The sequence below is a fragment of the Scyliorhinus canicula genome, chromosome 20 (genome assembly GCF_902713615.1).
Source record: "Scyliorhinus canicula chromosome 20, sScyCan1.1, whole genome shotgun sequence".
NCBI classification, from domain to species: domain Eukaryota; kingdom Metazoa; phylum Chordata; class Chondrichthyes; order Carcharhiniformes; family Scyliorhinidae; genus Scyliorhinus; species Scyliorhinus canicula.
In genome coordinates this window covers 80740672-80761762 of record NC_052165.1, presented here as the reverse complement: position 1 = coordinate 80761762, position 21091 = coordinate 80740672, and the positions used below count along the sequence as shown (strand labels likewise).

At 48.7% G+C, this 21091-nt stretch overlaps 1 protein-coding gene across 1 annotated transcript in view; it reads left to right on the top strand.

The window, feature by feature from the left end:
• nup205 (nucleoporin 205) overlaps positions 1-21091 on the top strand; it is a 133744-nt gene that overhangs the window by 66333 nt on the left and 46320 nt on the right. Inside the window, exons 25-28 of the mRNA XM_038781018.1 lie at positions 11061-11135; positions 15605-15762; positions 17862-17942; positions 19353-19544. Coding sequence (XP_038636946.1) covers positions 11061-11135; positions 15605-15762; positions 17862-17942; positions 19353-19544 — 506 coding nt within the window. The remainder of the gene's footprint in view (positions 1-11060; positions 11136-15604; positions 15763-17861; positions 17943-19352; positions 19545-21091) is intronic.

The window sequence follows — 21091 nt, the reverse complement described above, 5'->3', positions numbered from 1 at the left end:
GGTTGTTGGGTGAAGAAAGGATTTAAGGGATTGACCTAGGTGAAATAATGGGCTGTGGGGATGTTTAACGGTTGGTCTATCTTGCAGGGACCTAGTTAGAGGGGGGGGGGGGTGGGCTTTGAATTTAGTTCTGCTTTTTGGGTGACTATTTTTCTAACGTGATTGTTTCTTCCCTGTTTATTTTTCTGTTGTTTATTTACTGGGGAATGTGGTGCTTTTAAAATGTTTATTCGTGTGGGGGGGAAAAGAGTACAATTGGAGACAGACCGCTTGGTGCCAGGGGCGAGAGCTATCGAGTCAGCATGGGTCAGCATCGGAAGTGCAGTGGGGGGAGGACAGGTGTTAAACTGGAGCTTGACTTGGGGGATTGGGTTTTTAGTGTTGTTGCCAGGGCGGGGGGAGCTGCTTTGCTGACAGGGGAGGAACTGTTACTAGGGGACAAACGGGGGGGCCGGGAATGGCGACAGCCCGAGTGGGGATTCGAGGAAGCGGAGGGTGCAAGCTCGAGGCTGGCCCAAAATGGGAGGGCTGAATGGGCCAGTCTCAAGGAGGCCGGCTGCGGAAAAGGAATTGAAGGGTATTATGGAACAGATGGAGGGAGTAGACCCATGGAGGTTTGCACGGCTGAGGACGAAGGAGTTTTCCTTTTTTTCACATGTCCACAAGGTATACTCTCGCATCGACAGTTTTGTTCTGAGCAGGACGCTAATACCCAAGGTGGTGGATACTGAGTACTCAGCAATCACAGTGTCGGTTCATGCCGCACTGGTGGATCTACGGGTTAGTGCGGCGAGAGGGCAACGCCCGCTGTGGAGACTGGATGTGGGGTTGCTGCCGGACGAGGCGGTCTGTGGGCGGGTTAACAAGTCCATCCAGAACTACCTGGAAACAAATGAAATGGGGAGGTCCCTGCAGTGATGGTCTGGGAAGCTTTGAAGGCAGTAGTCTGAGGGGAATTAATCTCGATACGGGCCCACAGAGAACATGTGGAACGGGCTGAGAGGGATAGATTACCAGAGGAGGTACTTCAGGTGGACAGGAGATACTCAGAGACCCCGGACGCGGGGCTAGTGAGGGAGCGGCGGAGGTTACAGGTGGAGTTTGTGCTGTTGACTGGAGGGAAAACGGTGGAACAGTTGAGGAAGGCAAGGGGGGGGCGGGGCGATCTATGAGTACGGGGAAAAGACAAGCAGAATGTTGGAGCACCAGCTCAGGAAAAGAGAGGCGGCCAGGGAGTTAGGTAAAGTAAAGAATACTGTCCTGGACCAATCGGGGGTGAAGGACTTTTATAGTCAATTATATGAGGCAGAGCCCCCGGCTGGGGTGGAGGGGATGAGGCAATTTCTGGATCAGTTGAGGTCCCCGAGGGTGTAGGAGGACCTGGTGGAGGGACTGGGAGCCCCAATTGAGTTTGAGGAAATAATCAAGAGGCTGGAGGGCATGCAGTCGGGCAAGGCCCCAGGGCCCAATGGCTACCTGGTGGAATTCTATAAGAAGTTTTCAGAGATATTGAGCCCACTGCTGGTGAGGACATTTAACAAAGCAAGAGACAAGGGTTCTCCCCCCAACAATGTCACAGGCCTCAATTTCATTGATCTTGAAACGGGAGAAGGATCCGGAGCAATGCGGGTCATACAGGCCGATTTCTCTACTGAATGTGGATGCCAAACTGCTGGCTAAGATACTGGCCACAAGGATAAAGGACTGTGTCCCAGGGGTGATAGGGGAAGACCAGACAGGATTTGTTAAGGGCAGGCAACTCAAAGACAATGTTCGAATGATTCTAAATGTTATTATGATGCCCTCAGAAGGAGAGGAGGCGGAGGTGCTGGTAGAGATGGATGTGGAGAAGGCTTTTGATCGGGTGGAGTGGAATTACCTGTGGGAGGCACTGCAAAGATTTGGGTTTGGTGAGGGCTTTATTGACTGGGTGTGGTTGCTCTATCAGGCACCAGTAGTGAGTGTGCGTAAGAACCGGCTGAGGTTGGGGTATTTTGAACTACACCGAGGGACGAGGCAAGGGTGCCCCCTCTTCCCGTTACTGTTTGCTCTGGCCATAGAGCCATTTGCCATGGCATTAAGAGCCTCTAGGAACTGAAAAGGGCTGGTTTGGGGGGGGCGGTGGGCACCAGGTCTCGCTCTATGCAGATGACCTGCTCTTGTACATTTTGGACACATTGGAGGGGATGGGGGAAGTAATGCGAATCTTGGGGGAATTTGGCAATTTTTCAGGGTATAAATTGAACATGAGGAAAAGCGAGATGTTTGCGATCCAGGCAAGAGGGCCGAGAAGAGACTGGAGGAGCTGCTGCTTAGAATGATAGGGAAGAGCTTTCCATATCTGAGAATCCAGGTGGCCCGGGAATGGGAGGCACTGCACGTTAAACCTATTCCAGTTGGTGGAACAAATGGAAGGGGACTTTAAGAGATGGGACATGTTCCCCCTATCACTGGCGGGGAGGGTACAGACCGTGAAAATGACGGTCCTCCCCAGATTTCTGTTTGTCTTTCAGTGCCTCCCCATCTTCAACCATAAGGCCTTTGTCAAGTGGGTGAATATGATCGGGCTTTGTGTGGGCAAGTAAAATTCCGTGAGTGAAGCAAGTGTTGCTGGAGCGCAGTCGGGGAGGATGGGTTGGTGCTGCTGAACCTCTGCAATTACTACTGTGCGGCTGATATAGCCATGATTAGGAAATGGGTAGTGAGGGAGGTGTCGGTATGGGAGCGAATGGAGGCGGCGTCATGTAAAGGCACCAGTCTGGGAGCATTGGTAACGGCACCTCTGCCATTCTTGCCGGCCCGATACTCCACAAGTCCGCTGGTCATGGCGGCTCAGGATCTGGGGGCAGTGTAGGAGATTAAGATAGTGGAGGGAGCATCGATTTGGACCCCAATTTATAATAACCACAGGTTTGAACCGGGTAGGCTAGATGGCGGGTTCTGGAGTTGGCAGAGGGCAGGAATTAGAAGGGTGGGGGATCTATTTATAGCTGGGAGCTTTCCCAGCTTGAAAGCCTTGGAGGACAAATTTGAATTGCCAGCAGGGAACGGGTTTAGGTATTTGCAGGTGCGAGACTTCCTAAAAAAAACAGGTGCCGACCTTTCCGCTGCTGTCACCACGGGGGGGATACAGGATAGAGTCGTTTCCAGTACCTGGGTGGGAGAGGGGAAGGTATCGGATATTTACCAGGAGCTTTCGGAGGCCGAGGAAACTCCGGTGGAGGAGCTTTAGGGCAAGTGGGAGGACGAGCTTGGAGGAGAGATGGAGGCGGGTCTATGGGCGGATGCCCTGAGCAGGGTTAAAACCTCCTCATCGTGAGCCAGACTTAGTCTGATACAATTTAAGGTAGTCCACCGGGCACATATGACAGCGGCTAGGATGAGCAAGTTTTTCGGGGTTGAGGACAGGTGTGCGAGGTGCGCGGGAAGCCCAGCAAATCATATCCACATGTTTTGGGCATGCCCGAAGCTTAGAGGGTTTTGGCAGGGCTTTGCTAAGGCAACGTCCACGGTACTAAAAACACGGGTGGTGCTGAGTCTGGAGGTAGCGAGTGTCAGAAGGTCCGTCAGTTCAGGGGATGAAAGGGGCCTCCGTCCTGGCTTTTGCCTCCCTGGTAGCCCGGAGACGGATCTTATTAATGTGGAGGGACTTGAAGCCCCCCAGTGTAGACACCTGGGTTAGTGACATGGCTGGGTTTCTCAGTCTTGAGAAAATAAAGTTTGCCTTAAGAGGGTCAATGTTAGTGTTCTCCTAGAGGTGGCAGCCATTCCGTCGACTTTCTCGGGGAAAATTAAAAATGTCAGCAGATGCAGTATTCCAAGGGGGTGCGGGGATTGTTGTTGTATCGTTGTGTGTGAAGATTGGGCTGGAGGGGAAATGTTTATTTTACCATGTTGATGTCATTGTTTTTATTACTGTTATACAAATTTTCAAATACCTTAATAAAATATTATTTTAAAAAAGTGATTGACATGCCTCCCTGGATATATAGCTTTCATTATTCATTGAAGAAAAGCCAGCTGGAGATGGTATTAGACTGTGTCCAATGTCCGTGGAAGAATATTCCATTGGGAATGATGGTATTGGATGCAGCAAGGCGATGATAATGACGTAGCTTGAAACTTTATTTTGGGGTCATTGGAGAGGAACAAATGCCCAGGATAAAAGTTAACCGAAGACTAGCAATTTGCACCTTTTGTTGAAACATGCTGACTGTTTCTAGTGGAGCTCATCAAAGTGCCTCAGGCAGAAGAAATGTGTGTTAAAACAGATTACTGAGAACATAAAACACTGAATTTATTATGAATCTATTATGTCATTTGGCATCTGACACTGACTCTCTAGTTCACTGCCTATGTTTGGTTCAAAGAAACAATGGACTTTTTTTTAATGTTTTACTTGACTGCAGCATGCCACTTGGCTCCAGTGTACTGGACTGGAGAATGTACAAATCACACACAGACCCAGCTTTTGATCTCTGTGAAATGGCCCTGTTGCTGTGTGTCAAGGAGAGGGAGAAGATGTATGGTGAGCACAGATTTAACACTGTGCTGTGGGATGCCTTGTCACAGAACTTGAGGACACTTCTGTCAAGATTTACTTGGATGAGGGAGGCGGCCAGGAACCGTTGGATGTTCCTTCCGCCAAGATCTAGTGTGTGTGGACTTCCGGTGTGCATCATGAAGTGAGTGATCACACAGAGGCAGCTCCTGCCTAAGGTTGCAGAAAAGAGCTCTTTTTTGGGCAGCACGAGTTGGAATTTCGATGAAAAGGCGTGGGTGAATGTTCAAGGAGTATTTTCCCCCAGGAATAGGATGTTTCTTGATTATCAGACCCTCAGAAACAGTACAAGATTTGTCTGAACAGCAGCAAACAAAAGCCTCTGCAAGCATGCAAGTGGGGGAAGGGCCAGTTTATAGATCTCAAGCTGACCTGAGGGCCTTTATGAAAGCTGAATTCTAGCAGCAGAGGGAAGAACTGTGAAAAGATCTCACCAAGGCCATTGAAGAAGCGGAGACGGACTTCTGGTAGCGGTGATGCGGAGCTAAGCCGCACGTTCAGTGGCTCCCACTATTTTCGGACTTTGGGGCTCTTTTAAGAGCTCGTAGTGGTGCTGTTTGGACTTTTCCCCGTGTGGGAACACTCCTTCTCAGATTCTCCACCGGTGGATGGCCTGGACTAGGAGTGGAGCGGTCAGAAAATCGGCTTTGCAGTTGCAGGTCAGATTTGGAATGCTGCAGCCTGCGCGTCTGTGGGTGACATATAAGGACCGGCTCCTTCGAGTCCCCGGAGGAGGCGTGGGCCTTTGTACAGGCGGAGAAGCTGGACTCGAACTAGGATCTGGGGACACACTATGGCCGTTGCTGTTTTCGCTGTTGCTGTTCTTCAATTTTGACACGTGTTTTTTTTATGCTGCTTTTCTTTTTGCGCTGTTTCCGGGTGGGTTTGTCTGTTGGGTATGGGTGTGGGGTATGTGGGGAACGTTGGGGGTATGTGCTTTATATGTTCTCTTCTGTACGGGGCTGGGGGTTGGGGTGAAACTGGATTTTGAGGAGCTGCGTCAGAAGAGTGGGGTGTGGCAGTGTGAAAGCGCGGGCTTTCCTCTGGTTGTCCGCGCTGCGGGGCAGGGGGGGGCGGAGCTGGAGGTGGGGGCGTGGCCTCTACTGGTTTTCTGTCCCGCGCTGAAGCGGTGCCAAGGAGGTGTGGCAAGAGGGGGATGACCCCATGCCGGGAGGAGATGGGTTTTGGCAGGAGCTGCCGGGTCAGCAGAAGTCAGCTGACTCACGGAAGTACCATGGAGGGTGCGTCGCGGCTAGGAGGGGTCCTAGCCTGGGGGGGTGGGGGGGGATACCGGGTTGCTGCTGGAATGGCCAGGAAGGAGCTGGCGTGGGCCGGGGGGGTAGAGGAGAGGCGTTATCGCCATGGGGAACGGGTCAGGCGGGGCGAGCTGGCCTGGGGCGAGCAGTTGATAAGCTATGGCTAGCCGGCGGGGGAGAGGGGCAGGTTGCCCTCTGATTCGGCTGATTACCTGGAACGTGAGGGGGCTGAATGGGCCGGTTAAGAGAACTAGGGTATTTTCTCATCTGAAGGGGCTGAAGGCGGACGTGGCTATGCTCCAGGAGACCCACTTGAAGGTGGCGGACCAGGTTCGTCTGAGGAAGGGGTGGGTGGGACAGGTTTTTCACTCCGGATTGGACGCGAAGAACCGGGGGATGGCGATCCTGGTGGGGAAGAGGGTGGCGTTCGAGGCAGCTGAGGTGGTGTCGGACAAGGAGGGCAGATATATTATGGTGAGGCTGCAGGGAGAGAAGGTGGTGCTGGTTAATGTATATGCCCCGAATTGGGATGATGCCGGCTTCATGAGGCGCTTGTTGGGCCGCATTTCGGACCTGGAGGCAGGGGGCCTGATCATGGGGGGAGACTTTAACACAGTGCTGGATCCCCCACTGGACCGGCCCAGTTCAAGGACGGGTAGGAGACCGGCGGCGGCCAGAGTGCTGAGGGGGTTTATGGACCAGATGGGAGGGGTGGATCCCTGGAGGTTTGGGAGGCCGAGAGCGCGGGAGTATTCCTTTTTCTCCCATGTCCATAGGGTCTATTCCCGAATAGATTTTTTCATCCTGAGCAGGGGATTGATCCCGAAGGTGCAGGATGCAGAGTATTCGGCCATAGCGATTTCAGACCATGCTCCGCACTGGGTTGATCTGGAGATGGGGGAGGTGCGGGACCAGCGCCCGCTCTGGCGCCTGGATGTGGGGCTGCTGGCTGATGAGGAGGTGTGTAGGAGGGTCCGGGGAAGTATTGAGGGGTATCTTGATACCAACGATACGGGGGAGGTCCGGGTGGGGATGGTCTGGGAGGCTCTGAAAGCAGTAATCCAGGGGAGCTGATCTCCATCCGGGCCCATAGGGAAAGGAGGGAGAGGGAGAGACTGGTGGGGGAGCTCCTGGATGTGGACAGGAGATACGCGGAGGCACCGGAGGAGGGGTTGCTGGGGGAACAGCGTCGTTTGCAGGCCAAATTTGACTTGTTGACCACCAGAAAGGCGGAGACACAGTGGAGGAGGTCGCAGGGCACGGTATATGAGTATGGGGAGAAGGCGAGCAGGATGTTGGCGCATCAGCTCCGCAGGCGAGATGCGGCTAGGGAAATTGGTGGAGTGACGGATAGGGGTGGGAATGTAGTGCAGAAGGGGACAGAAGTAAATGGGGTCTTTAGGGACTTCTACGAGGAACTGTATCGGTCAGAACCTCCGATGGGGAGAGGGGGGATGGAGAGCTTCATGAACAGGCTATGGTGCCAGGGGTGATACACGAGGATCAGACAGGATTTGTCAAGGGACGGCAGCTCAACATGAATGTGCGGAGACTGCTAAATGTTATTATGATGCCGGCAGTGGAGGAGGAGGCGGAGATAGTGGTGGCGCTGGATGCGGAGAAAGCGTTTGATAGAGTTGAGTGGGGGTACCTGTGGGAGGTGCTGGAGCGGTTCGGATTCGGGGAGGGATTCATCAAATGAGTGAGGCTGCTCTACGCAGCTCCGATGGCAAGTGTAGTTACCAATGAAAGGAGATCGGAGTACTTTAGGCTCTACCGTGGGACCAGGCAGGGGTGCCCCCTGTCCCCCTTGCTCTTTGCACTGGCGATTGAACCTTTGGCTATGGCGTTGAGGGAGTCAGGGAGATGGAGGGGTCTGGTGCGGGGTGGGGAGGAACATCGTGTATCGCTGTATGCGGACGACCTGCTGTTGTATGTGGGCGGATCCAGAAGGGGGAATGCCGGGGGTGATGGAGCTGTTAGCGGAATTTGGGGGCTTCTCGGGCTATAAGTTAAATATAGGCAAGAGTGAGGTATTTGTAGTACACCCGGGTGATCAGGAGGAGGGAATTGGGAGGCTCCCGTTTAAGAGGGCAGTGAAGAGTTTCAGATACCTGGGGGTGCAGGTGGCCAGGAGTTGGGGGACTCTCCATAAGCTTAATTTTACCAGGCTGGTGGAACAGATGGAGGAGGAATTTAAACGGTGGGACATGGTGCCGCTATCGTTGGCGGGTAGAGTGCAGTCCGTCAAAATGACAGTTCTCCCGAGGTTCTTGTTCCTTTTTCAGTGTTTGCCCATCTTTATCCCTAGGGCCTTTTTTAGAAGGGTTACTAGCAGCATCATGAGCTTTGTTTGGGCGCATGGGACCCCGAGGGTGAAGAGGGTCTTCTTGGAGCGGGGTAGAGATGGGGGGGGGGGGGCTGGCGTTACCCAATCTCTCGGGGTATTATTGGGCGGCCAATGTGTCGATGGTGCGCAAGTGGGTAATGGAGGGGGAAGGGGCAGCATGGAAACGGATGGAGAGGGCGTCCTGTGGAGATACAAGCCTGGGGGCCCTGGTAACGGCGCCGTGGCCGCTCCCTCCTACGAGGTATACCACGAGTCCGGTGGTGGCGGCTACCCTCAAGATTTGGGGGCAGTGGAGGCGACATAGGGGAGAAGTGGGGGGCTCGATGGAGGCTCCATTAAGGGGGAACCATAGGTTTGTCCCGGGGAACATTGATGGGGGATTTCAGGGTTGGTACAGAGCGGGCATCAGACAGCTGAGGGACCTGTTTATTGATGGGAGGTTTGCGAGCCTGGGGGAGTTGGAGGAGAAATTTGGGCTCCCCCGGGGAACATGTTCAGGTATCTGCAGGTAAAGGCATTTGCTAGGCGGCAGGTGGAGGGATTCCCTTCGCTTCCCGCGAGGGGGGTGAGCGACAGGGTGCTTTCGGGGGTCTGGGTCGGAGAGGGGAAGATATCTGATATCTACAAGGTTATGCAGGAGGCGGAGGAGGCGTCAGTAGAGGAGCTGAAAGCTAAGTGGGAGGGGGAACTGGGGGAAAAGATCGAAGACGGGACATGGGCTGATGCCCTGGAGAGGGTTAATTCTTCCTCCTCGTGTGCGCGGCTTAGCCTCATCCAATTCCAGGTGCTGCACCGGGCCCACATGACTGGGACGAGGATGAGTAGGTTCTTTGGGAGTGAAGACAGGTGTGTCAGGTGCTCGGGGAGTCCAGCGAACCATGCCCATATGTTCTGGGCATGCCTGGCGCTGGAGGAGTTCTGGAAGGGGGTGGCGAGGACGGTGTCGAGGGTGGTGGGATCCAGGGTCAAGCCAGGATGGGGACTCGTTATATTTGGGGTTGGGGTGGAGCCGGGAGTGCAGGAGGCGAAAGAGGCCGGTGTGCTGGCCTTTGCGTCCCTAGTAGCCCGGCGAAGGATCTTGCTACAATGGAAGGATACGAGGCCCCCAAGCGTGGAGACCTGGATCAATGATATGGCGGGTTTCATTAAGCTAGAGAAGGTCAAATTCGCCCTGAGAGGGTCGGTACAAGGGTTCTTTAGGCGGTGGCAACCTTTTCTCGACTTTCTGGCTCAACGATAGGGTACGGGGACAGTAGCAGCAGCAACCCGGGGGGGAGGGGGTGAAGGGGGAGGGAAAAGGTGGGGAAGGGGGAGGGAAAAGGTGGGGGAGGGGGAGGGAGAAGGGGGAGGGAAAAGGTGGGGGAGGGGGAGGGAAAGGTGGGGGTGGGGGAGGGGGAGGGAAAAGGTGGGGGAGGGGGAGGGAAAAGGTGGGGGTGGGGGAGGGAAAAGGTGGGGGTGGGGGAGGGAAAAGGTGGGGGTGGGGGAGGGAAAAGGTGGGGGTGGGGGCGGAGGGGCGGACGATGACTATGTTTGTTTATTTAATTTAAATTTATTTTTAAGTTCTTTTGTTCATTGGGGGTGGGGGATGGGATACATGCGTCGATACGGTCTGGGGGTGGTACAGTTATTATGGGTTATTTTGTTGCATTTCATTGTTTGTAGTTATGTTTTATATTTTCTGTAAAAAATTCCAATAAAAATTATGATTTAAAAAAAAAAGATCTAGTGTGTGTAATAAATGGAGAAATCATTGAAACTGAAGAAAATCAACTAAGTTTGTGAATTATGAAGTAGCTATTTCACCTCTGGTTTATCAAAAGATAGATATGATTCCTTGATCAGAGCTTATTTAATATTAGCATCTTAGGATGTGGGCAATAAATGCCAACCTTTCCAACAGTGTCCACTTCCTGTGAATTTATTAATTTAAGTCAACTTCAACTCTCAACTTCAATTAACAATCATTGCAACAAATCCGTATCAGCCTCCCTGAACAGGCGCCGGAATATGGCGACCAGGGGCTTTTCACAGTACCTTCATTGAAGCCTACTTGTGACAATAAGTGATTATTATTATCAAAAGATAAAAAGTTGAAAATACTCAGCAGATCTGGCAGCATCTGTGAAGAGTTAATGTTTTGGGTTGTGACCTTTCATCAGGGCCTTTGGTGAAAGGTTGCAGGCAGACCTGAATTATTGTCTCTGTTCCTCTTCGAGATGCTGCCAGAAGTGGAAACAATTCATGATTTCAAAAGGACATTGGACGGGCAACTGAGGGAGTTAAACGTGCTGCGCGGGTACAGCAGGAGAATAGGACTTGCTGTACAGAACCAACGTGGCGTTGATGGGCTGAATTGCCTCCTGTACCATAATATATTTCTGTGACCTGCCGAATACTTCTAGCATTTTCAATTTTTATTTCCGGTTTCTAGATCTGCAGCATTTTGCTACAACTGGAAAGTTTTTGCTTTTCACTGCCTTTGATATGTTGTTTGCTGTACAGCATTGCCAAAGCCAAAATCTATACTAGTTCTCCCAAGAGAAGCTATTGAATTAAATTGTCCCCAGACAACTTCCTCAAGACAACTAAAGATGGGCAAGAAGGTAGTCTTGCATTATTGCCCACATCCTAAGAATAGACAAATACGCTTGATCAAGGAATCAAACTTTCATCGCTTCATAAAAAGAGCTGATTATTTTAGTAGGTAGAAGATAGAAGGCTTATGTTTTCAGATACAGTAATCCACTGAAGTGTCCTCTTCTGAGTTATCCCTCCCGCCACCCTGCAGTTCAATAAGTCTTCATGAGCTATGCAATGCAGTTCATGAATGTTGTTGTGTGACTGAGAAAAAGTGTTCTTTCTTGTTCACATTGGTGCTGTCTTTATCCATTAGTTGATGCAGAGGGAAGTCTTGAAGAAGAATCAAGAAACGTCACTGGGTTTCTGCATTTTGACACCAGCTCTAAAGGTATTTGCATCTCCTAATCATGTGTCCATCCCCACGTGTACTTTGAGATCAATGCATTTTCTTACAGAGAAGAGGAAAGTAAATTAATATTTGGCGGGTTGCATCATGTGCAACCATGCATTAGTGTTTGCAGGCATATTTAGTGTGTTTGTACTAATGCGCAATGGGGGTGGCCTCGTGGTTAGCACAGCTGACTCACGGCGCTGAGGTCCCAGGTTCGATCCCGGCTCTGGGTCACTGTCCATGTGGAGTTTGCACGTTCTCCCCATGTCTGCGTGGGTTTCGCCCCCACAACACAAAAATGTGCAGAGTAGCCACACTAAACCTGTCCCTTAATTGGAAAAAATAATTGGGTAATCTAAATTTTAAAAAATAAATTAAACTAATGCGCAATGGGAATAATAACATGTTGTATGATTACTCACATCTTTACAAGGACCCATCAGTACTTCACTCTAGTTATTAGTGAACTCAGGACGCTGTGCCAGTCACGGGCCATGATGTCAAAGACAAAGTTTGCTGCAGAGCGATGGCAGGGCTGGAAGGTGCTATGCACGATTATATTAGTTTATAGCTCAGTGCTCATTAGGCTGTGACTGCTAGTGTCGGCACTGGCCTTGACATTCTAGCTACTCATTTTGTTTTTTTCCCAGTGAGGTGATGACCACAGCCCTACTGTCCAGGACATGTCCCACACAATACGTAAATAGGTAGGAAGGCAAGTAGTGATGTGGACACAGTCTACAGAGGACTATGGAAAAGTTAAGTGAGTGGGCAAAAACTTGACAAATGGAATATAATGTTGGGAAATGAGAAGTTATGCACTATGTTAGAAAGAGTAAAGACGCTGGATATTATTTAAGTGGAAAAAGACTGCAGAAAGCTGCAGCACAGAGAGGTTTGGGGGGTTCAAAAATATGCAAGTTCAGCAGGTAATCGGCAAATGGAATTGGCCTACTGTTTCAAAGAGAATGGAGTATAAATATAGGGAAGTCTTGCTAAAACTATACAAGGTACTAGTCAGATCACTCCTGAAATATCTTTTTTTTTTAATTTAGAATATCCAATTCATTTTTTCCAATTAAGGGGCAATTTAGCGTGGCCAATCCACCTAACCTGCCCATCTTTGGGTTGTGGGGGTGAAACCCACGCAGACACGGGGAGAATGTGCAAACTCCTCACAGACAGTGACCCAGGGCCGGGATTCGAACCCGGGTCCTCAGCGCCGTAGGCAACAATGCTAACCACTGTGCCACCGTGCCGCCCCTCCTGAAATATCTTAACAGTTTTGGTCCCCTAAGGAAAATACATACAGGCATTGGAGGCAGTGCAGAGCAGGTTCACTAGGTTGATCCCTGGTATGGAGAGATTTTCTTATGAGTGTAGGTTGGGCCTGTACTCGCTGGAGTTTTGAAGAATGAGAGGCGACCTTATTGAGACAAATAGAATTCTCAGGTGGATTGACAGGGTAGATGCTGAGAAGTTGTTTCCCCTTGCGCGAGAGTCTGGGACCAGCGATCATAATCTCAGAGTAAGGGGTGGCCCATTTAAGGCAGAGATGAAGAGGAATTTCTTATCAGAGGGTAGTGAATCTATGAAATTCTTTACCGCAGAGGGCGGCTTCAGAGGCTCGGTCGTTAAATATGTTCAAGGCTGAGATAGACATATTTTAAATCAGTAAAGGAATCAAGGGGATAAGGAGGGAAAGTGGATTTGAGAATGATCATGACCTGCCCACTTCTGCTCGGTTTAAAACAGGATGTTGCATGATTTGGAGGGGAATTGCAAATGGTGGCTTTCTCTTGCACCTGCTGCCTTGTCCTTGTACGAGATTTTTTTAAGGATTGAGCAGGGAGACTGGAAGAAGTACCCAAATCAATGGAGAATGGGAGAATAGTGCTGAGGCCTTGGCAGGGTACTGGTGAAAAATGAGCTGCTGGCCGCACTGCATATTATTGCCCTGCAGAGCTTTCTCCCAGTTCTGTGTAATCTTGTACGGTTTTTTTTTGAATGAGATGTCACCAATATCAATTAAGTTGCTTTACTTAATTTATATGTTTATCGAGTGTCTCGTCCTGTTCATATTTCAGTAGAAATATATTTCATATTTCAAAAGAAAAGCTTTTGCGTATTGAAAATTAATGAATCTGATTAGTGATTGTTGGTAATTAAATGGATGATAGAAGTTTGTTTTAGAAGTATTTTCTTCTGGATATGGTTGGAGTGAAGTTCAAAGGGAGAGTGTTGCATTCCTCTGATTGCGCTCTGATGCTCTGAAATCTGCTCATTATTCCAGAGTGATCCTGGAATGGAAACGTAACCCCATATACTTTCTGAACTCCAGGCATCTCCAACAAGTGCAAGGAGCTCATGAATTTCACTGGATGGTCTCAATCATCGTGACATTCAGCAATCTCTGCCTCTTCCCTCCCTTCTCACTTGGTGAGACGTGCTCGAAGACTTCAACCGTCCTCTCCTCACCCCAACCAAAAACATGTATCTTTCCGAAGTGTTTCTCTCTCGTCTAATTTGACGTCCATGTCCCACTGCCCTAAAACCCTAACTCATGGAAATAGTTTCAAATCGTCCTCAATCTGTTAAATTCCAGGGAACACAACACTTATTTGTTAATCTCTCCTCATATCTTTACCCTTAGAATGCAGGTATCATTCGAGTAAGCCAGCATGCCCTCATTCCAAGGCCAATATATCTTTCTCCATGTATACTGCCCGACCTACTCTCTATATTCCAGCTATAATCTAAGCTTTCTATAGCTGAAACTAAAGGCCAGCATGCCCATTAGCTTTTGTAATATCTTGAATGCCTATCCATGTGATTTTAATGATCGAAAGACCTGGACCCTCAAATCTCTTTGGCTGTTTTGTCCATTCACTTTATCGAACAACATCACTTCGACCTATCTGTAGCCTTTGGCACCGTTAATCAGACCATTTTCCACCATCACCCCTCCACCATTGTTCTGCTGGGTGTAATCGCACTCTCCTGGTTCCATTCGTACCTATCCAATCGTCAGGAAAGAATCTCCTGTAATGGCTTCTCTTCCTCCTTCTGCACTGTTACCTCTGCTGTCTCACAAGGATTAATCCTTGACCCTATCCTATTTCTCATCTACATGCTGGCCCTCAGCAACATAATCTGAAAATATGTTGGATTTCGCATGCAGACTAAAGAACACCCAACTCTGTCTCACTGCCATGTCTCTCGATCCATCTACCATCTCTAAATGGTCAGAATGCTTGTCTAATAACTAGCACTGGATGAGCAAACATTTTCTCCAAATAAATATTGGGAGGCAAAAGCACCACAAACTGTTTTGCCTAGCTGCAGACTCTATCTCGCTCACTGGAAGCTGCCCGTGGCTAAACCAGGCTGTTTCTAACTTTAGTATCACTTTTGACTCTAATGGTGAGCTTCCAGCCACATATCTGCACCGCCACAATGCCCATTTCCACCTCTGTAATATTTCCCCACTCTACCCCCTACCTCAGCTGAACTGCGGAAACCCTCCTCCATGTGATTATTACCGCTAGACCAGGGGTGGGCAAACTTTTCCGTGCAAGGGCCACATTCAGAAATTCACAATTTTAAAGGGCCGCATAGTATATTAAGTAAAATAATTACTTCACCCGGTTATGATTTAGAACATAGAACAGTACAGCACAGAACAGACCCTTCGGCCCTCGACGTTGTGCCGAGCAATGATCACCCTACTCAAGTCAACGTATCCACCCTATACCAGTAAGTAACCCCATTAACCTTAAAAAAAATAATTAAAAATTAAAAAAAAAAAAATTTTTTTTTTTAATGACTTGGTGGGCTGCATAAAGACCTTTGGCGGGTCGCATGCGGCCCGCGGGCCGTAGTTTGCCCACCCCTGCGCTAGACGTACTGCATTCCTGGCTGGGCTCCCCTGTTCTATCCCCTGTAAACTTGAGGTTTTCTAAAACTCTGCACCCAGATTCCGTTAACCCATCACTCCTGTGTTAACTGACCCCCAGTTAAACAATGTCTCTATTTTAAAATTTTCAACCTTGTTTTCAAATTCCTCTATGGCCTTACCACCACCCCCCCCCCCCCCCCCCCCCCCCCAAAAATCTCTCTAAAAGTCTCCGAGGACACCTGCAACACCTCTAATTCTTCCCCCTTCGGCATCCCTGATCTCCATTGGCTGCCCCAGCTCCCGAGCCATAGAATGCGCTCACCTAAACCCCTCCATCTTTCCCCCTGTTTTCCATCTTTAAGCCTCTCCTGAAAACCTATCGACCGTTTAATCATCTGCCCTTCTATCTCCTTACATGGTTCTGCGCCGAGTTTTGTTTTGTAATGCCCTGTGAAGGGCCCTAGGTGATGGAGCAATGCAATTTAATATTGTAGATTTAGCAATCAATTACTATTTCAAAATGTTGTTTCCCACGAGTCTTAATACTCAAATGTTGCTTTTGACCCAGTACGTCGAAAGATCCTGAGTATTCTAGACTCAATTGACTTTTGCCAGGAGACCCCAGAGGAGCTTCATTTGGATTTCTTCGATCGTGCCCAGATTGAACAAGTCATCTCTAACTGTGAGCACAAGAACCAACAAGGCCAGACTGTCTGCAATGTGAAGGTAACTGGGTGGCAACATTAACATTTTTTGTCTTCTCTCTCTCTCTCTCTCTCTCTCTCACTCCAGTATCCACATTCAATCTGTTTCCTGCCCCTACCACATTACCACTATATTATTTAATTTTTTAAAAAATGGTTCTAATGTTTCCTCTGTTTGTATTCCCACTATCTCTGAAATTCAGTCCTGTTATATTCCCGCTAATTCATCGTTCTTCCCCTAACATTGTTTATATTCCCTGTGAGTCATGCGTTTCTTTTTTCATACGTCTATTCGCTCTATCTCTGCTATTTTCTCTGCCCTCACTCCTCCGTCATCTCCAACTCTCTTTACCCTGAGCATTTCCTGTATGATTAGTACTCCCTTCCGTTGCCAACAATTGAACATTCTTTGCCTGTGTCAGTAGATTCCAGCTGAGGCCTTGATGTATGGGCTATGGACAAGGCTGACTCCTCCCCAAAATGATTGGCCAATTGAGCTGATTCTGCCCAGGGCAGAGACAGCTGATGGTGGGCAGCTTTCTACATTTGAGTGACTGTCTCAAACATCACACAGCGGCATAGCTACATTAAATATGACTGTGGTCATATTGCTGAGTCCGAGAAGAAACAAACGTAGATTGTTCCTATCACGGCATGTGCAATAATTATTTACCCTGAATCACAATCCAATTTACTATTTCAAAGTGCTTACTGTTAGTTCCTCAAAGCCACTGACTGTGAAGGTAGAGGAGGAAACCTAGAAGTACGGGTGAGTTAAGATCATGGATAATTAGTTGGGACTACACAAGACAAAATGCAAGATGGAAGATAGGGGGCTGGATTCTCCATTATGGAGACTAAATGCTGACGCCAGCGGAGCATATGTGGTCTTTCACGACCGAAGAATTGGCGTGAAACCCTCACCGATCTGATCCTGCAGGGAGGGGGGTTCATGTGACTCCTCAGCAGTGGTGAAAGTGTATGGAAGGGTAGGTGTGAGGCTCTCAAACCCTGGTCACAGCCCACATGCCAGGGAACTTGATACAGGGAGGATGATTGCTCGTGGGGGGGGAAGATCAAAACTGGGGGACACAGTTTAAGAATACAAAGTCTCCCTAAGTTTTTTCTCACAACGTTGTTAGTATGTGGCATTCTCTACACCAGAATGGATTTATTTAATTAATAATTGCTTATTGTCACAAGTAGGTTTCAATGAAGTTACTGTGAAAAGCCCCTAGTTGCCATGTTCAGGTTCCTGTTCAGGGAGGCGGGTACGGGAATTGAACCCGCACTGCTGTTATTTTGTTCTGCATTACAAGCCAGCTATTTAGCCCTCTGTGCTAAACCAGCCTAGTGAATTCATTGAAATTATTCCCTGCTGAGTGAGACAGATTTTTGATAAATAAGGTTGAGAGTTGTGGAGGGAGGGCAGACCAGATCAGAAAGTGGAGTTGAGACCACACCCAGATCAAACATGCTCTTATTGAATGGTGAAGTGCGCTCCAAGAGTCAATCCTCCTGTTGCCAAGTCCTATGTTCGTATTTAAGGCACTCTATGACTGTACTGTAATGAGCTGCCTGCCCTGTCAGCTATTTTCTCTCGTGATATAGTGAAGCCTGATGAGGGATGTTGCAAATCAGCTAGCAGGATACCATCCTTCAGATATGTTAGATAAATAATTGCTTATTGTCACAAGTAGGTTTCAATGAAGTTACTTCATTGGCTTAAAGATGGGAGGCGGGTACGGGAATTGAACCCGCACTGCTGTCATTGTTCTGCATTACAAGCCAGCTATCTCGCCCTCTGTGCTAAACCAGCCTCAATATGTCTGATAAAACCTGATTTAAGTACAGATATCTAATTTGATATAACCTGATTTAAGTACTGATATATGAGCTAATATAACCTGATTTAAATACTGATATATAATCTAATATAACCTGATTTGAGTACTGATATATAATCTGATATAAACTGATTTAAGTACTGATATATAATCTGATATAACCTGATTTAAGTACTGATATATAATCTAATTTAACCTGATTTAAGTACTGATATATAATGTAATATAACCGCATACTGTTGACATTTTCACTGCAATTTGTTTTACTTTCCAGCTCCTTCACAGAGTACTGGTTGCTGAAGTGAATGCTCTGCAGGGAATGGCAGCCATAGGACAAAGACCTTTACTGATGGAGGTGAGACTTCATGTGCAATGAGTTACTTGTCTGCTCCACTTTATTTTCTGTTTATTGTGAGAAGCGAGTGGGGGCTCCAGGTGAAATCTGTTCTGGTACAGCTCCCGGGTTTGATTTACTGCCTGCACTGAGTTAGCTGATCTCTTATGTGATGCAGTTGTGATTGAAGAGCTTGCCGATTAAACGGGGAATGGACACTTGGGCCAATACCAGAGGATAGCCTGCACCAAAGGAGCATCAGTAGTAGCACACATCCCTCTGAGTCATAGGTCATGGGTTTACGTCCTACTCAAAGCCGAGAGCGTAAAATCTCTGCTGAGACTTGAGTCCAAAACTGAAGGAGTGCTATACTTTTGAAGCCATTTAGAATCAGAGAATTTACAGTGCAGAAGGAGGCCCATCGAGTCTGCACTGGCCCTACTTAAGCCCATGCCTCCACCCTATCCCAGTAATCCCACCCGCCCTTTTTTGGACACTAAGGGCAATTTAGCATGGCCAATCCACCTAACCTGCACATCTTTGGACTGTGGGAGAAAACCGGAGCACCCGGTGGAAACCCTTGCAGACACAGGGAGAACTTGCAGACTCTACACAGACAGCAACCAAAGCAACGAGTCGAACAGGGACCCTGGAGCTGTGAAGCACTGTGCGAACGTGCTGTCCTTGGATAAAAAATGAAAATCGCTTATTGTCACGAGTAGGCTTCAATGAAGTTACTGTGAAAAGCCCCTAGTCGCCACATTCCGGCGCCTGTCCGGGGAGGCTGGTACGGGAATCGAACTGTGCTGCTGGCCTGCTTGGTCTGCTTTAAAAGCCAGCGATTTAGCTGACTGAGCTAAACCAGCCCCTAGTGAGCTAAACCAGCCCCTCGCTAGAGGCTAGACAGACGGATGTAATCCCTCGGGTGAATGTGAGAGATCCCATAGCACTATTTAAAGAGCAGGGGGGGTTCTTAATGTCGGGAGGTACGGGGGTGAAAGCAGAACAAACTGGGCTGTTTTCTGTGTGGAACTGACCCAATGATCAATGATTCCTTCCACTAAAGCTTTTGGAACAAATGAGGGAGAGGTTAAGAGGAGAGCTGCAAGAGGCAACTTACTCTGCTGCAGTAAAACATTCATGAGAAGAGAATGGGTGCTTTTAATTTGCAAGCATGGTCTGCATTTGATTAGTCTGTGGGCATCTGTAAAGATAGGAGACTTGGTTACAGAGGGTTTCCACCCAAACTTTTCTCTTCATTTTTCACACCCTGACAGGCCTGCTGTGAATGTCCCAGGTTTCTGGGATGATCCAGCATTCCCAGACTTTCTTTTCACACCAGCCTATTTATCTTTAGCAGTGAAAAACTGTTTTATAGGTTGCCAGCTGACTAGCGTTCCCTTTGTCTAATATTGTGACCATGTTGTTCAGGAGATAAACACAATCTTGCAGCATGTGGTGGAGAGGAACAAGTTACGGGAGTGTCTCCACGCCAAACGGCATATGTTGGAGTCCTGGCGCCACCTCGTCGAGATTATACTTGCAGCATGTCCACTGGATCTGATTCAGGAAGAGGACAGGCAGCTTGTCATTCGGGACCTTCTACATGAGCTCCACGACAAGGTGATATAAAAATGCAAAGCAGTAGGTTTCTATCACACGACACATTTCATGATTGTAAGCACTTGAAATATTAACAACTAAAACGCATCATAAACTGCAAAAATGATTTCTTAATTTCTCAGTCTCTGTAGTTCGTATATCATCAATTAGGAGGGGTAGGACTTGAGGATTTCAAACAAAGCCCTGGGCACCGTCAGAATCAGTTTGTTTTTATTCCCTTTTGCTTTCTTAAAAATCACTTTCGTTCAGTCACAGCAAGAGTATTACGTTCAGTTCTGGTCACCACACTTTTATGAAAGAGAATCCTTTGGAAGGTGCAGGGGTTTAACAGAATGGATCAGAGGATGGGGAATTTTATCTACAAGGTTAGGTTGGAGAAGCTAGGACCATCTCATGGGGTAAAGGAAATGAAGGGAAGATTTGATACATGTGTATAAATTATGAATGGGCTCAGCAATTCTGCATGTTGGAGCGAGGCAATAAGCCTTACTCCAATGTGCAGATTCCCGAGGTACAAATCTCTCGCTATAATGGGGAGTTCCGGCGAGCAGAGCTCCCCATTGTACCAAGCAGGGCTATGTGCGGCTTCAGCCATGCGTTCCCCATTCAGGCCCCTTATTCAAAGCGAGTCGCATTGAATAACCACATGTTTCTCGACACTCCGAATGCCGGGAAACACGCAGCTGAACAGGCTCGCTAGGGGACTTAGTTCCCTTTTGGGTGAATCGCGCCCAATGGCGATTTCGATTTTTTTTTTTTACTGTATCAGTAAAAAGTTCAATGGTACATTTGCCTCTACCACCAGAAAGAAAGACAAGTGTGCACCGATTTTTTTTGCTTCCTGCTGGTCGTAAGCACCTACATCACCCACCTCAAAGACATCGCCTACCCCAGAGACATCGCCTACCCCAGAGACATCGCCTACCCCAGAGACATCGCCTACCCCAGAGACATCGCCTACCCCAGAGACATCGCCTACCCCAGAGACATCGCCTACCCCAGAGACATCGCCCACCCCAGAGACATCTCTTCATAGGGTCCCTATGGGGCCTCACGGTAGCATGGTGGTTAGCATCAATGCTTCACAGCTCCAGGGTCCCAGGTTCGATTCCCGGCTGGGTCACTGTCTGTGTGGAGTCTGCACGTCCTCCCCGTGTGTGCGTGGGTTTCCTCCGGGTGCTCCGGTTTTCTCCCACAGTCCAAAGATGTGCGGGTTAGGTGGATTGGCCATGCTAAATTGCCCGTAGTGTAAGGTTAATGGGGGGTTGTTGGGTTACGGGTATACGGGTTACGTGGGTTTAAGTAGGGTGATCATTGCTCGGCACAACATCGAGGTCCGAAGGGCCTGTTCTGTGCTGTACTGTTCTATGTTCTATTCGGGAACTCTATAGTCTGCAGAGGAGCTCCTGCTGGTGATGACCTGAAGAAACCTCCCTCCCTATCTGAAACCCTCCACCCCAAAATGACTCACCCCCAGACTGTAATTACTTGGTTAGTGACAGCTCTTGGGGGGTGCTTTGTTCTTTAAAGGGTCGGAAACTCTTGCG